At 47.7% G+C, this 14,435-nt stretch overlaps 2 protein-coding genes across 2 annotated transcripts; one reads left to right on the forward strand and one right to left on the reverse strand.

The window, feature by feature from the left end:
- The first annotated feature begins 6,699 nt into the window (after positions 1–6,699).
- Positions 6,700–8,004, forward strand: LOC100828563 (transcription factor MYB23). Its single transcript, XM_003561800.3, has one exon. The coding sequence runs from the start codon at positions 6,893–6,895 to the stop codon at positions 7,652–7,654; it is 762 nt and encodes a 253-aa protein (XP_003561848.1). The 5' UTR covers positions 6,700–6,892; the 3' UTR covers positions 7,655–8,004.
- A 3,250-nt stretch (positions 8,005–11,254) lies between these two features.
- Positions 11,255–13,725, reverse strand: LOC100832185 (glutamate decarboxylase 1). The gene is made up of 6 exons (XM_003558361.3): positions 13,493–13,725; positions 13,172–13,376; positions 12,847–13,047; positions 12,540–12,754; positions 12,142–12,448; positions 11,255–12,059 (listed from the first exon to the last, which is right to left on the reverse strand). The coding sequence occupies exons 1-6, from the start codon at positions 13,576–13,578 to the stop codon at positions 11,547–11,549; spliced, it is 1,527 nt and encodes a 508-aa protein (XP_003558409.1). The 5' UTR covers positions 13,579–13,725; the 3' UTR covers positions 11,255–11,546.
- Between the last annotated feature and the right edge of the window lie 710 nt (positions 13,726–14,435).

Here is a 14,435-nt window from a genome sequence, read left to right on the forward strand (position 1 = left end):
CGGACGGGGATGACAGGCAGGCGATGTGGCAGTCGTCCTTGTAGAGCGGGCACCGCTTGATCACCATGGTGTTGCGTCTGAAGCAGAGGTAGCAGATGTACTCGTCGTTGGAGTTGTCCGCCACCGATGACGACAACGCGACGGTTCCATTGGCCGCCGATACCGTGGCATTACTGGTGACAACGCCAATCGCAGGGGAGGAGGAGGTGGGCGTCTGGGCGACCGCCGTGGTCGCTGCTATGAGAAGGCCGGCGACGATTGAGGAGATGTACAAAATGGAAGTCAGGAAAGCCATTCTCATGTTTGTTGTACCGGAGACAGTGGCGGTACTCTTATATAACCACCGGAGATGGTGTTGCCAGCTTTGCGGTGTCCCATTTACCTCATACCCCATCTGTATTGTATCTGTTCTATATGATCATACCGAGTATGTAGTCACATGGCGCATGCTTTTAATTTTGCGATAGCCCACTTACCTCATACCCGATCTGTATTTTGTTTGTACAGAAATCACTGGACCCAATATGTAGTCACGGACACAGCACGCTTCGGACCATCCCACTTAGCTCATACCTTACATGTAAATGTGTATGTATCTACATGACTAGCTGGACCTGTACATAGCCAGCCAAGGCAAGTTAGGCATCGTGCAGCGCTTAACCTGACTTAGCTGTCTATGTACTAGGTACCCTTATTGTTGGATCTAAAAGACGAACGTGTGCGGCTCCAATATGCGTCGCCCGACCTGAATTAGGTGTCTATGTACTAGGTTCACGTGCTCCCCTTTGATGGATCTAAGGGGTGAGCGTGTCTCCAAGGGTGCAGTATGTGCACGTGTGGTGTCTGGTGTGTAGCCGTTTGTCCACACTAATAAAAAAACACGGGTTGTGACATGCAGAGGATCCTAGCCATAAAATTAACCGCCTAAATCATATCGCATATGTTGCTCCAAGTCGTAATGTACATGGCATTATGGCTCGTTTTGAAACCTCCAACCAAAATCCAACCATTGTTGAATTATTTGAAAACAATAGTTGAAATTTTTAGCATGTGAGCATGCACCGCGAGGCAAGTCTTGAACGCTTTCTGGGCTGGGTTGTATCAACACGATTTTGCCAACCATATAGTAGGCTCTATCCTAACCCCCAGTTAGTTATAAATTAATTTCATCAACTTGAAATCATTCCGGTTGTAGGGAAGTCCCTTCCACCAATCAATTTCGCTGCCAACCGAGGAAGGGTAAAATTGGAAATGTGTATTTACTACTTATGGTTATAGCTTTTGGTTACTTTTAAATAAGAGACGTTTAATGGATTTGTTGGCTCTTTCTCAATTATCTTTCACTTCTATGTTTGCACGCAAGGGGAGTATGTGCATGTTAAAATAAGCATAAAGTAACAGGAGAACATAGTTGAGATGAATGTTTATTTGTTATATTGATTTTCAAACGATTGTCCTTTTTCTTATCTATCGCATTGAACTTCGATTTACATATTTACACACACACAACTTTGCACGAAGTTTGCAATTTTTCTTCCGCTCACTCAAAATATATATTACTCCCTCACACAAACCTTATACAAATCCAAGCCATTTATTTCCGGACGGAGGAATTTGCCCGACACTCAAAATATGATACTCGGGGTAAATATTTTTTTTGGCAGACTAATTTTTTGTAAGATTGATTTCACACATGTGAATATATTGCTATGCGCACCAGCCAAATTTTGTGTAACTCCATGCATATTGTGTGACACGCACAAATTAAACTGAATGGCGGACGCTCTTGTTCTTATGCCTTGTCTTCCTTTGTGTGTAAATCACAAATTAAATTACTTTGCACAAGATTTAAAGTTAACTTCTATCACAACTTCACCCACAAACTGCCTTGTAATGTTGAATCACACTATTGAACTTGTCGTATGAGAGGTGTGTGGTTGAGCTCGGCTAAATAAGCGATGTTGTAACTTGTATGCATCTACCACCCTTATTAGGTTGGGGACGTGAATTGAAAAACAAAGCAACCATTAAAAGGTAAGCACTTTATCATTGGCACTAATATATGTGATTTTGCTTTGCAATTTGGCGGAGAAAATGTCCTTAATAGCATTAAGATGTTTGATTACAAAGGCGTTGATTACTCGAGTTTAGGCTCAGTCTATAATTGATGAACCATGTTGAACTTAAGTTATAATCAGGTGTGGAAAATACACATGAAAGTACAAAGAAAATGGTTAGCTAAACGATAAACTAGAAAAAACATAGACAGATCAAACAGGATTATGAGTATCCACCGCAGTACCAAACACAACTTTAGTCCTTTCACTTATGAGATACTTGTAGACCTAGAAGAATTAGTGCAAAAAAAAAAGAAGTTGCAAAAGATAGGTGACAAGGATTAAACATATTAATACCTTGCCACATGAATCCAGCGTCACAATTTCTCATTTGTTTGACCACCTAATAATCCCTCCAAAAATACGCCGCCCCGTTTCATCTTCCCTGCCTCTCGCCACAAGTGGCGGCTCCATGTATAGGTAGTGATGTCAATTGATATCTCATCTTCCTAAACACTCTTAATTATTTCAGTTATTTATCAAAAGAAAATTCATATGATCGAAAAGACTTTGAATTAAATGACATCAGAAGTTTGTAGGTTTGACACCGCCACTGCTCGCCACCCATGTCACTGCCTTCTGGTCGTATTTATCCGGGATTTTTTTGGGTATATAACCATTCTCACTAAACAAAGACCAGGATGGCTCTCCGCTGGAATACGGAGGCTCCAAACTGTGTTCCATATCGGATGATCCCTGAGGATCGCAGCGACCAAACTGGTGCAGCCATTCTGCATGGTAAGCCGTTCTAACTGAAAATGTGTGTGATCTAGTAAGGTTCCAAGCCACGAAATCTTCCATGTCATTTGCGGGCTGAGGGATAGCAAGGATGCATTCAACATCAACATAACCAAAAGTCTGTACAACAAGCTGTACACCCAATCACCCGTAGCCGGATTAATCAACTCGCTGACCCACAACAGGAGGTGATTGCCATGCCTAGACAGAACTTTACGAGATGGGCAATTTGGGATCTATGGGTCCTCCCAATTCCCAAATCCTGGCATGAGTTCCATCACCGATACGCCAGATGTGACCAAGTTTGCACCCTTCTTAAGATTGGTATTAAGCAACTTACCATCAGGAAAGTATTCGGTTCGAAGGATTGAAGCACAAAGAGAGTCCGGATAATCAATGAGCAGCCATGCTTGTTTAGCAAGCAATGTTAGATTGAAACTAAACCCCATGCCACCTTGTTTTGAAGGTAATTCTTTTTTCTATGGAAAACACCAAATGGGATTGTTCCTTGTCATGCAATACTTGCAGACATGCACATGAAGATTAGCGCCAAATGCCCAATGGGCTGCATGGCTGTGGAAGATATATTAAACACATGTTGTTTGAGTGTACTAATGCCAGGGAAATTTGGCAACAGTTAGACATGGAGACATATATTGCTGATGCTTGTATAGTTGACAGAGCTGGTTCAACGGTCCTTGAATTCCTCTTTTCTTCTCCTCAACAGAACACACCACATGTTAATTCATTTCCCTGAACTGGTATCTGTTGCCGCATGATTCATTTGGTGGCAGAGGACAATCTCTCGGAATGAGCCTGTGCAACCTCCTGATAAGGCTGGCTTCTCCATATTGGCGATGGCACCGAGTTTTACTAAATCATCTTCATGTGAAGCAAGTGCGAATAAGGTGTGCTGGTCCAAGCCCCCATCCGGATGTGTGAAGGTGAATGTTGATGCAGGTTTTGATGTTGATGATCTAAGAGGCAACAGTGATTAGAGATGCTAATGGTAACTTTGTTGCTGCAACTAATGAGAGAATCGATTTTGCACTAGATGTGTTGTCAGTTGAAGCTCATGCTCTTCGCCCCAGCCTGCAGTTGGCCCTTTCTATGGGATGCTACAGAGCGGCGATTGAGTCCGACAACACTCAAGTCATTGATACTATGAAGATTGCTGAGGGGCATTATAGTTCTACAGCTGCAATCTTGGATGATTGCTTTCACTTGATCCCTGATTTTGTGAATATCTCTTTCGCTCACCGTCCCCGGAAAGCCAATGAAGTAGCTCATGAACTGGCAAAGCTTGCAAGAATCGAGACACCGTCGCTCATGGATGGATGTACCCCCCTCCCCCCACCCCTCCACACACAGCTCCCCTATTACTCTACTAGTTTAGTGCCCGTGCGTTGCAACGGAGATATAAGTAATCTATCACTTAGTAAGAATGACAAAAGCGAAAGAATTGACATGTAGTTACTATTTATCATATAATGAGCCATTACTCTTGTGTAAAAATATTCCAAGTCCTATAGTCACTCATTGTGACAGTGCAGACAGACAACAAATAATACAATCGACATGAAATATTTTAACAAAACAACATGGGCATGGACCCTCTATTGTTAGTATCACCTATTTGAGGCCTACAGAAACACCTGGATGAAGATCTGACCTAATTAGCCTTCTACCTTTGGCTTGACAACCTTGGAGATAACTAACTGGTGGTGCGGTAGAATCCGGTCATTTTTGTCAATTCTCCCCTTGGCCTCACAACCTCATAGATAGATCATTTCTGACAACACACCATCCATTGCCTTAATAACATAGATTTTCATTTCCTACTATGCAAGCAGTGGAACATACATATTTTAGAAACTGCACTGAAGCTGCTTCAGAACTGGTTTGTTTTACTTGCTCCGGACTGTATCAATATCACATTCATCCGCAACTACGCAGGGCAAGTGCAAAATGTGTAACCATTTCTGACTTATTTACCGAAGAGGCCGAAAAAGAGAATTCAGAACAAAGCTCCATTATAGATTGAAAGAAGGAAAAATATTAGCGCTATAACATCACACAAATAATGTTCCATACTCAGACAGTAAACTATTTTTCGAAGCAAAAAACAGTAAGCACCTTAGACACGATTATGCGATGTTCTTAGCTGCATTACCTGTTTATTTTAAAAAGCCGCCAAAACTTATTCGTTGCTATTAATCAATTTGGATAAGAACTTAAACACTATTGGTTTACTTCTATTCTTCTAATATTTACCCAAACATTATTATTATTATATAGTGGCAAGAAGAGGAATTCAGATACAGACTAAATTTTTTACCATTTGGGTGACCAACATAAGTTGGGGTAATCAGCATGTATAATTGGAAAATTCTGTTTTGAGATATCGTAGTCCTTGCATTAATTAATTCTCCTTCTTGAATATTTATGGGAAGACACTGCATAAAATAAATAAAACTAATAAATCCCCTTTTTATGCCTAATCCTAAAAGTAGACACGATGCCTCTTCCACATGGAAGAATACCAATGTCTTCAGAAACTCTAATGGTTACTCTTTTTCGCTCTAAAACCATAACTCATTTTAGGTGATTCGGTTAGTGTCAGAACAACTCACATTCATTTCAATAGCTATGGCAAAACTTATATCATATATGACTTATATTTCCAGAAGTAGGGAGTACTCCCTCCGTTCCTAAATACTTGTCGTGGTTTTAGTGCAGTGTTTTTAGTCAAATTTGCACTAAAACCACGACAAGTATTTAGAAATGGAGTGAGCAATTTTTTTCCTATAGAACAACCTTGACCATTTTGCTAAGATTTGACTGAAAAGTAGACAATAACCAAAGAGCTCAAGTCCGAGAAAATAGTGTACTCTTGCCTCTCCGAGGTTTCTGCACTTTTCAGACCGCCAGATCCACAAGAAAGCTAATAAACCAACAAGCAGCAGGCGCCTCCTAAAATTCCTCCTATAATGGCTACTTTCTGTCTTGATTCACCTGTATCAGAACATGCATTATGAGCTGTGAACTGAAGATGAACTTTGAGCAGGAGAAATAAATTCCATTGACTTCGTTTTGTAACTTGTTATAGCAATCCACTTGACATCAAACTTCAAGCAAAATGTTCTCTGCACCAAATATACAGATCTTAACTTGCTGATGAAACAGAGAACTTCAGAGTTCTCACCTGGAAGGCTGGAACATTGGGGTCTAATGCACAAAAACATGACCCAGAGCCCAAAACAGAGGTATTAACCTATTTACTCAGAACTACTCCGTACTGTCTTAAACTTGATGCTTCTACACACCCCCACTTTCAAGATTTCACATACAATCCGTCCCATTAATATAGGACATGTTTCTAATATTATTATTTTTACTTGGTTGATATATCCCCGCAACAAAAGCATTCTCATTCTTTTCCAGAAGTGATATGAGAATGATAAATCATGCTAAAATGCAACGCCGGACTAATATTTTAGGACAAAACTTCAGGCTAATGAACTTAGAAAAAGAAAAGAAAGTTAAGATGGATTTGCTAGAGCAAGACACCGCCGTGGGAGAGGGCCAGAGGAGCGAAGGCGAGAGGGGCACAAATCTACCATAGGATCCTTTTCTTCGCACTAGCCACGGCCCACGGGTATCCATCTCCGCGTCCGCGATCGATATGATAATCTTGGAAGTGTAGCTCGGTGCGCCAGCACATCCTTGATATCGGACGACCCACATCAATTCGCGATCCAACTTTCCATGTCCCCGCCGTCCCCGTAATCGCGGCCTGCACGGGATCGGACTGGCTTTCCTAGTTTTCCTTGCAGCCGTCTGCTTCGACTCCTAATCCCGCTCGGTTGCGAACACTTCACCGCGTATAGCTTAGGTTTAACCACCCATCTATATAAGGCAAGCAGCGGCTGCCTCAACAATCAACCCGCACCCAATTTCTCCGCCTCTCGCGATCGCAAAACTTGATCCCGCAAGGAACGATCGGCACTCCAGGAGAAGGAACTATCGGCAAGGGGATGGCGTCCACGCCGGGCACCTCGGGCTCCGGCGGCGGCGGCCACCCGCCGCACCGGCACGTGAGCAAGAAGACGATGTGGAGCGAGGAAGAGGACAGGCTGCTGCGTCAGCAGGTGCGGCTGCACGGCGCGCAGAGCTGGGACAAGGTCGCCGAAGCGCTGGAGCAGGCGCTGCCCAACAATCGCACCTCCAAGTCGTGCCGCCTCCGGTGGTACCAGCACCTGGACCCCAAGGTGGACGCCGTCAAGCCCTTCACCCGCGACGAGGACAAGCTCATCATCCACTACCAGGCCATCCACGGCAACCGCTGGTCCACCATCGCCGGCTTCCTCTCGGGCCGCACCGACAACGCCGTCAAGAACCGCTGGAACTCCGTCCTCAAGTGCCACGCCCGCGCGTCGTCGTCCGCCGAGCGCCCGCGGGCCCCTTGTGCCGCCGCCAGAAACGCCGCGTGCGCCGAGCTGACTCAGGGGTGCCTCTCGCTGTTCCCTCTGGCGAGCGGGGATGTCAGGCAGCACGGGAGCCGCCCCTCGCCGGGAGTCTTCATGCCTCTGGCGTCCGAGGAGGACGTCTCGGATGTTGAGACAGGTGCGTGCCTCGAGCTGTTCCCTATGGCGCCCGGGGACATCAGGAGCAATGCGGGCGCTGCGGCATCGAAGGGCATGTCTTGCGGAGCTGGCGACCCGCTCACGGAGCTGAGGCTCGGGTCGGCGGCTGTTGTGGTGTTCGACGTAATGCCGCTGCAGGCTTACCCGATGTAGATTCCAGTCTTGCCTTTAGCTGTTCTTTCATCTACCTTCTGTTGATCGTGGGGAATTTAGTAGTGGAATATATCTTGTAATGGGGGAGCTGTGGATGTTGGGTTAATCAGGAACGTTTTGACGATCGGTATTGTAACTTTCTGGCTCCCATTGGTATGAATTACTAGAACATTCTGACCTTGTAATATGTCTTGCTTATCACTAGTACTCCGTACTAATCAAGTATGTTCTTGGATTCTTGTACTCCGTATAATTTTCTAGCTTGTTACAAATCAAGCAAGTCTTAACTCTGTAATTTTCTGCCTGTTGGTAATCAAGAAGATTCTCAACCCTTGCAATTTTCTCCTTCAGTTCTTGCCTTCTTTTAATTTTTTCTTTAGTACTGTAATTATAAACAAAGATTCCACGTTCTTGATTACTCTTATCTTGATGGTGCTCAAAATTTGACCGGGATAAGTTCATTGCAGTTTTCACTGTTCAGTTACTTTGCTTCTATTTCCATTGAAAATTAAAAATCAGAGGGGCCATCGACGACCAATATTGTAATTTTCTTGTGTATTGGTTGTATGAAGAACATTCTGACCTTGTATTATATCTTGCTTATTAGTAATCATCAAAGTATGTTCTTAGATTCTTGTAACTTTTGGTCTTGTTGGAAATCAGTAGTCTTAATAACTCTGTAATTTGCTTGCCTGTTGGTAATCAAGAAGATTCTCAAGGCTATGCAATTTTCTTCTTCAGTTCTTGCCTTCTTTTAAATTCTTGTTCGTTAATTATAAACAAAGATTCCACGTCCTTGATTACTCTGATCCTGATGGTACTCAAAATTTGGCCGTGGTAAGCTCACCGGTTATCCTTGTTCGGTTACTTTGGACGGCGGCAAGGTTAAGTGCGCGGGGATGACCAGGTGCTCGAGGACTCGAGTCACCTCTTCCTGCGATGTCCTTTTGCAAAGGAGTTGTGGCATCTCTTCAGGTAGTCCCTTCCTGTGATGGTGCGGCCGGATCTTGACGCAAGCAGTATTCCTCTGTGGTGGAGGAACCTCCAGGCGATGCCTGTGTCGCCCGCCCGGAAGCAAGCTGCCACGATGGGGGCGTACGTGGTGTGGAATCTCTGGAAAGAGAGGAACATGAGGATTTTTCAGGGAAAGAAGTCGACCGTGATGGCAGTTAAGAATCTGATTGATGAAGACGTTGGGGCTCTCGTTGCGGCTAGAAGTTCGTAGTTTTGGTTCATGTACAGCCGAGCTGAGTACCTTCAGCATCGGATCTTTCTGTCTTTTTTTCAGTTTGGCTTTGTTTGTATAAGTCCAGTACTTCTCTTCTCCTTTAATGAAACGGCAGAGCACCTGCCTTGATCGTCAAAAAGAAAAACTATTGAAGATTAAAAAACAAAGGCTCTATCGACGATCTAAATTGTAATTTTCTTGCGTCCTGGTTGTATGAAGAACATTCTGACCTTGTATAATACATAGTACTCACTCCGATCCTGAATTTTTGATTCAAATTTGTTCAAATATGGATGTATCTAGATACATGTAACATTTCGACAACAATTTAGGATCCGAGGGACTACCTTGCTTGTTAGTATATCTTGAGATTCTCGTAATTTTCTTGCTCAATGCTAATCAAGAAGAACACGATACATCAGCACTCCCGTAGTTTCAAATTTTCAGACACGATCTGGTAAACAAATATAGCACCCCATGCATGGCTCAAGATAGAGATACTTGGCCCAATAAACACATCGGCATCATCCTAGACACATCGGCATCAATGGCGGGTGCTACTGCCTCTCGCTGCCTCTGCCGCTCTGCCTCCACGTCCTTCGGGCGCTGCTCCCGCACCGCACCACCCCTCCCTCCTCCACCGGCGACACCCCCTGCCCGCGCGGAAGAACAGCGCCAAAGGCCCCTGCCGGCGAAGGAGCGGCCGGCGGCGCCGGCGAGGTGGAGGCAGAAGCGAGGTCGGCGAGAAAGAGACGAGGGTCGGGGTCCAAGAGGTATCCTTGGTTGACCCCTCCAATTTGATGGGCCAAATTCCCCGCACAAAAAAAACTTGATGGGTCACAAGTTCGGGCCGAAACGAGAGACAATTTATAGGGCCAGTGGGCCGACCCGCCACCACTTGCAGGTTGCAGGCCTACCCAACCGTTCGCGTAGTTCCCCTCAAAAGAAAAAAGAAAAAAAAGCCGTTCGCGTAGTTCGTGTCCTGCACGGGACCGGGCTGGCTTTCCTTGCGGCAAACCGTGCCCTCTCTCGCTTCGAGTCCTACTCCCGCTCGGATGCGAACTGGGAGATAGCCGTCCGTCCATATAAGGCTGCGCTCCTCGACCCGCAGCAACCTTCAGCTTATCGCGATCGCATTAACTTGATCCCGCAAGAAACGATCGGCGCGCCAGGCGAAGAAACTAGCAGCTAGCAAGGGGTACGTTGACGATGTCGTCGTCAGTGCCGAGCTCCTCGGGCTCCAGCCAGAAGGCGATGCGGAGCAAGGAGGTGGACGGCGGCGTGGTGCTGCCTGACCAGTTGCAGTTGCAGCTGCAGCTGCTGGCCCCAGCTTGTGCGGGCGAGCTGACTCCGGGTTGCCTCCTGCTGTTCCCTCTGGCGAGCGGGGATGTCAGGCAGCAAGGGAGCGGCGGCCCCGCGCCGGGAGTCTACATGCCTCCGCCGTCCGAGGCGGGCGTCTCGGAGGTTGAGACAGGTAGGAGGTGCCTCGAGCTCTTCCCTAGGGCGCCCGGGGACGTCAGGAACCATGCGGGCGCTGCGGCATCCAAGGACGTTTCTTGCGAAGCTGCGAAGGACAAGTCGACATGATGCCGCTGCAGGCTTACCGGATGTAGATTCCAGTATCTTGCCTTTTGTTGTTCTTTCATCTACCCTTTGTTGGTCGTGGGGAATTCAGTAGTGGAGTATATCTTAATGGGAGCTCTGGATGTTGGGTTAATCAGGAACGTTTCGACGATCGATATTGTAATTTTCTTGCGTATTGGTTGAACGAAGAACATTCTGATATTTTATTATGCGGTTCCCATATTGAGAGGTCTCCTAATTTTTAGTTGGATATCAGTCGATATATTTGACCATCAGATCTTAATACAACGATAGTATGTGCGAGATGGGAGAGTGAGGATGGCTCTCATATTTTAATCCAACGACTTTTGGTATGCCAACTAAGATTTAAGATTTTTATTTAAAAATTAGACGATCGAGGAATAGTCACACCCTTTGTTATGTCTTGCTTGTAGTAATAATCAAATATGTTATGAGATTCTTGTAGTTTTCTCGGTTGTTGCTAATCACGAAAGTAATTCTTTGTAATTTGCATGCCTTTTGATAGTCCAGAAACTCTCAACTTTCCGCAATTGTCTTCTTCAGTTCTTGCCATCTTTTATTTTTTCTTCATTGGTAAATTACGTATAAACAAAGATTCGAGGTCCGTGATTACTCTGATCTTGATGGTTGGTATGCAAGATTTGACCGTGGTAACTGCTAAGTTCATTGCGGTTTTCTGTGTTAAGTTACTTTGCTTCTATGATCGGATAGTCCATTGAAACAGGTTGTTTTGCAATGAAACAGGAGGCACGATGCTAGAACTAAGAGATAGTAATGACTAATTGCATTCAGTATTTTTAGGCCAATGACCAATCAAAAATCGGTAGAAGCACTAGAACATGAACTAAATAGTCGCAGTATGACTATGAGTGCAGTAGTAGTACTGCAGTGCCAGAGCAAAACTTAACCTTTAGTGATAAACTCTGCCTAAATCGACCTATTAATCATGACTTTCGCTCGAATTAGCAAGACAAAAATATATCGGCAGCTCGCACCATGGCAGTGATGCGTTTATAGGAGACACTCTTGGTTGTCACTGCTTCTGCTAGCACAGTGGCACTAGCAGACGCCGTTGGTCTTGTTGGCAAGCGCAAGCTTCTTCAAGGCCTCCGTCACCGACTTCTGCATCTCGAGCTCCGACTTCTTGGCGACCCCGTTCTCCACCACGACGTCCTTCTCGACGAGCGTCGCCGCAGGCAGCAGGGCCGCGGCGGCGGCGGCAGGGGGCGTGAGCTTGTTGGACGGGAGCGCGTCGAGCTGGTACATGACCTTGTCGATGTCGAGGACGAGGCGCTCGGCGAGCGTGCGGCTGAACTCCTCCCTGATGACGACGCGGAGCACCGTGACGTGCTGCGCGTCGGCCGGCATGGTGTACGCCGGCACGATCCAGCCGAAGCGGCGCAGCATGTCCGAGATCTCGAACTCGTCGTGCCGGCTGTGGTCCTTGAGCGAGAAGGCCACCAGCGGCACGCCCTCGTCCTTGGACACGATGTTGAACCGCCCCGTCTTCTCCAGGCCTTCCTTGAGCACCATGGCGTTCTCCTGGCAGTTCTCCATGATGTTCCTGTACCCCTGCATTGCCAAATCCGTTAATTCCGTGTCAGCTCACCAGACAAATCAAATCTCCTGACCGGTTGATGTTTTGATTCATTACCTCGAAGCCGTGGCGGATGAGCTGGTAGTACTGCGCGATGACTTGGCTGGAGCCTTTGGAGAAGTTGAGGGTGAAGGTGGGCTGGTCGGCGCCGAGGTAGTTGATGTGGAAGATGAGCTCGTCCGGCAGGTCCTCCGCGTTGCGCCAGATGCACCAGCCGATGCCGGCGTAGACGAGCCCGTACTTGTGGCCGCTCACGTTGATGCTCTTCACCCACGGCAGACGGAAGTCCCACTCCAGCTCCGGGTACAGGAACGGCGCGATGAACCCGCCGCTCGCCGCATCCACGTGGATCGGCGTGTCCCAGCTGCAGGAAAAAAATGTTAGAGCTGTGCATTGCTCTGTTTTTGGCGAACCAGCAGAACAGAGTGGTTAATTCCCAAGCTTTGATTACGCACCCTGTCTCCTTGTTCTTCTTGTCGAGCAGGTCGTTGATGCGCTTGACGTCCTCGAACTCGCCGTTGAGCGTGGAGCCCAGGATGGCGGCGACGCAGATGGTGTTCTCGTCGACCATCTCCACCGCCTGGTCCGGGTCCATCACGTAGTACCCCTCCCGCAGCTTCACCTCCTTCAGCTCCACCTCGAAGTACCTAGCAAACTTCTCCCAGCAAACCTACACGTACGTAATAGTCAGTCAGTCGTCACATAGAGCATCAAGAGAATGCCCGTTCCTCAATTGAGTCAATTCCAGTTCGTTTCGCTTACTTGGACGTTGGCGCCGGTGATGATGTTGGGCTTGTCAAACGGCTTGCCCTCGGCCTTGCGCTTGTTCTGCCACCTCCTCTTGAAGGCGAGCCCCGCCAGCATGATGGCCTCCGACGACCCCACCGTGCCGACGCCCACGGCCGTCTCGGACTCGCCCAGCGGCGCGTGGAAGAGGTGCGCGATCATGTTCACGCACCGGTTCTGCAATGCCGCACGCAAAATCAAGTGTTAACACGACAGAAAGAGTCAGAACACGCAATTTTGTCAACACGGTTCAGCTGTATCGTTGGAAGCAGCAGAGGGGTTAAATTTGTGTATATATTACCTGGAGCTCGGTGGTGACGGGGTACTCGTCCATGTCGACGTAGTTCTTGTTGATGGAGGCCATGATGAGCTTGTCACACTCGGGCTCCATCCACGTGGTGACGAACGACGCCAGGTTCAGCCGCGGGTTGCCGTCCAGCATCAGCTCGTCGTTGATGATCTGGTACGCCGCCTCCTTCGGGATCGAGTTCTCCGGCATGCGGTACCTGCGTGCGCGCACCAATCAAAAAAAATTATACCCACCGGTCAGTTCAGTTACTAGTCGTTCAAGAACAGAACAGGCCATGAGGATCGAGGAAGAACAAGGCTACGGTGCACATGCCTTGGGAGAGACGAGCGGACGTAGCGGGAGGCGAACGTGGAGTGCACAGACATGTCGGTGTCGGAGACGGCCTTGGAGAGCACCATGGCTGCAGCTAGCTAGCCGAACGACGGGATCGAAGGACCTGCTCAACCGGATCAGGAAAAAGGAAAAGAGCTTTTAGCTAAGCGATCCAACTCGAAGCAGACGCAATGTGCTACTAGTTCGATTTTGGTGTGTGTTGTGGCGGAGGCAGCGGCCCGGGTATATATATGCGCGGCCGACGCGGGGTACGTGTAAATTTGGTAGTAGTGCTGCTAGCTAGCCATCGATGGAAAGGGAATTCTTGGGCAGGGGACAAAGGATCGAAGACCGTGCGGTGGCGCGTACGTATGCGTTCTCATCAATGGAAAGGTCAAAGAGAGGAAAGGGCGAGTCGGGCCTGGTCCAAAGGTCCATGTACTACTTGGAGTAGTAGTACTATTCGTCTTGTGGGTTGAATACGCAAAGGAGCAGCAGGGAAAGGAAGGCAACCGAAAGCCTGGGAGGGAGGGAGGAGGAATGCACTTTCCTGCTGAACCAAAACCATTGGCAAAACAAGGTTCACAGCGCGCGATCGAGACATACGCAGGTTCTAGCCAAGGAAATATCGCGCGGCATCGCACGCGCCGGCCCCGGCAGGATGCCTAAAACCGAGCGGCAGTCCCTTCATTTTTACCATCAAAACGGGCGTACGATCGAAGCGAAGGGGTCGTTGGTGGCGTTCGAGTCACGTCGCACGCAGAAGCAGCTGGGTGGCAAGGACCGACCGCGTCCGGCCAGCACCGTACGTCCTGCCGACTGCCGTCCGCACCACAGGTTTTTTTCTTCCCGGGGGCCAGGCGGAAACCGCCGTCGCCAGTCGAGCCTCCCTTGCTGCGGAACGCGGCGGGCATCCCGCGCGTGTCGGCCCACGGGCTTGCCG

The sequence above is a fragment of the Brachypodium distachyon genome, chromosome 1 (assembly GCF_000005505.3).
Source record: "Brachypodium distachyon strain Bd21 chromosome 1, Brachypodium_distachyon_v3.0, whole genome shotgun sequence".
NCBI lineage: Eukaryota > Viridiplantae > Streptophyta > Magnoliopsida > Poales > Poaceae > Brachypodium > Brachypodium distachyon.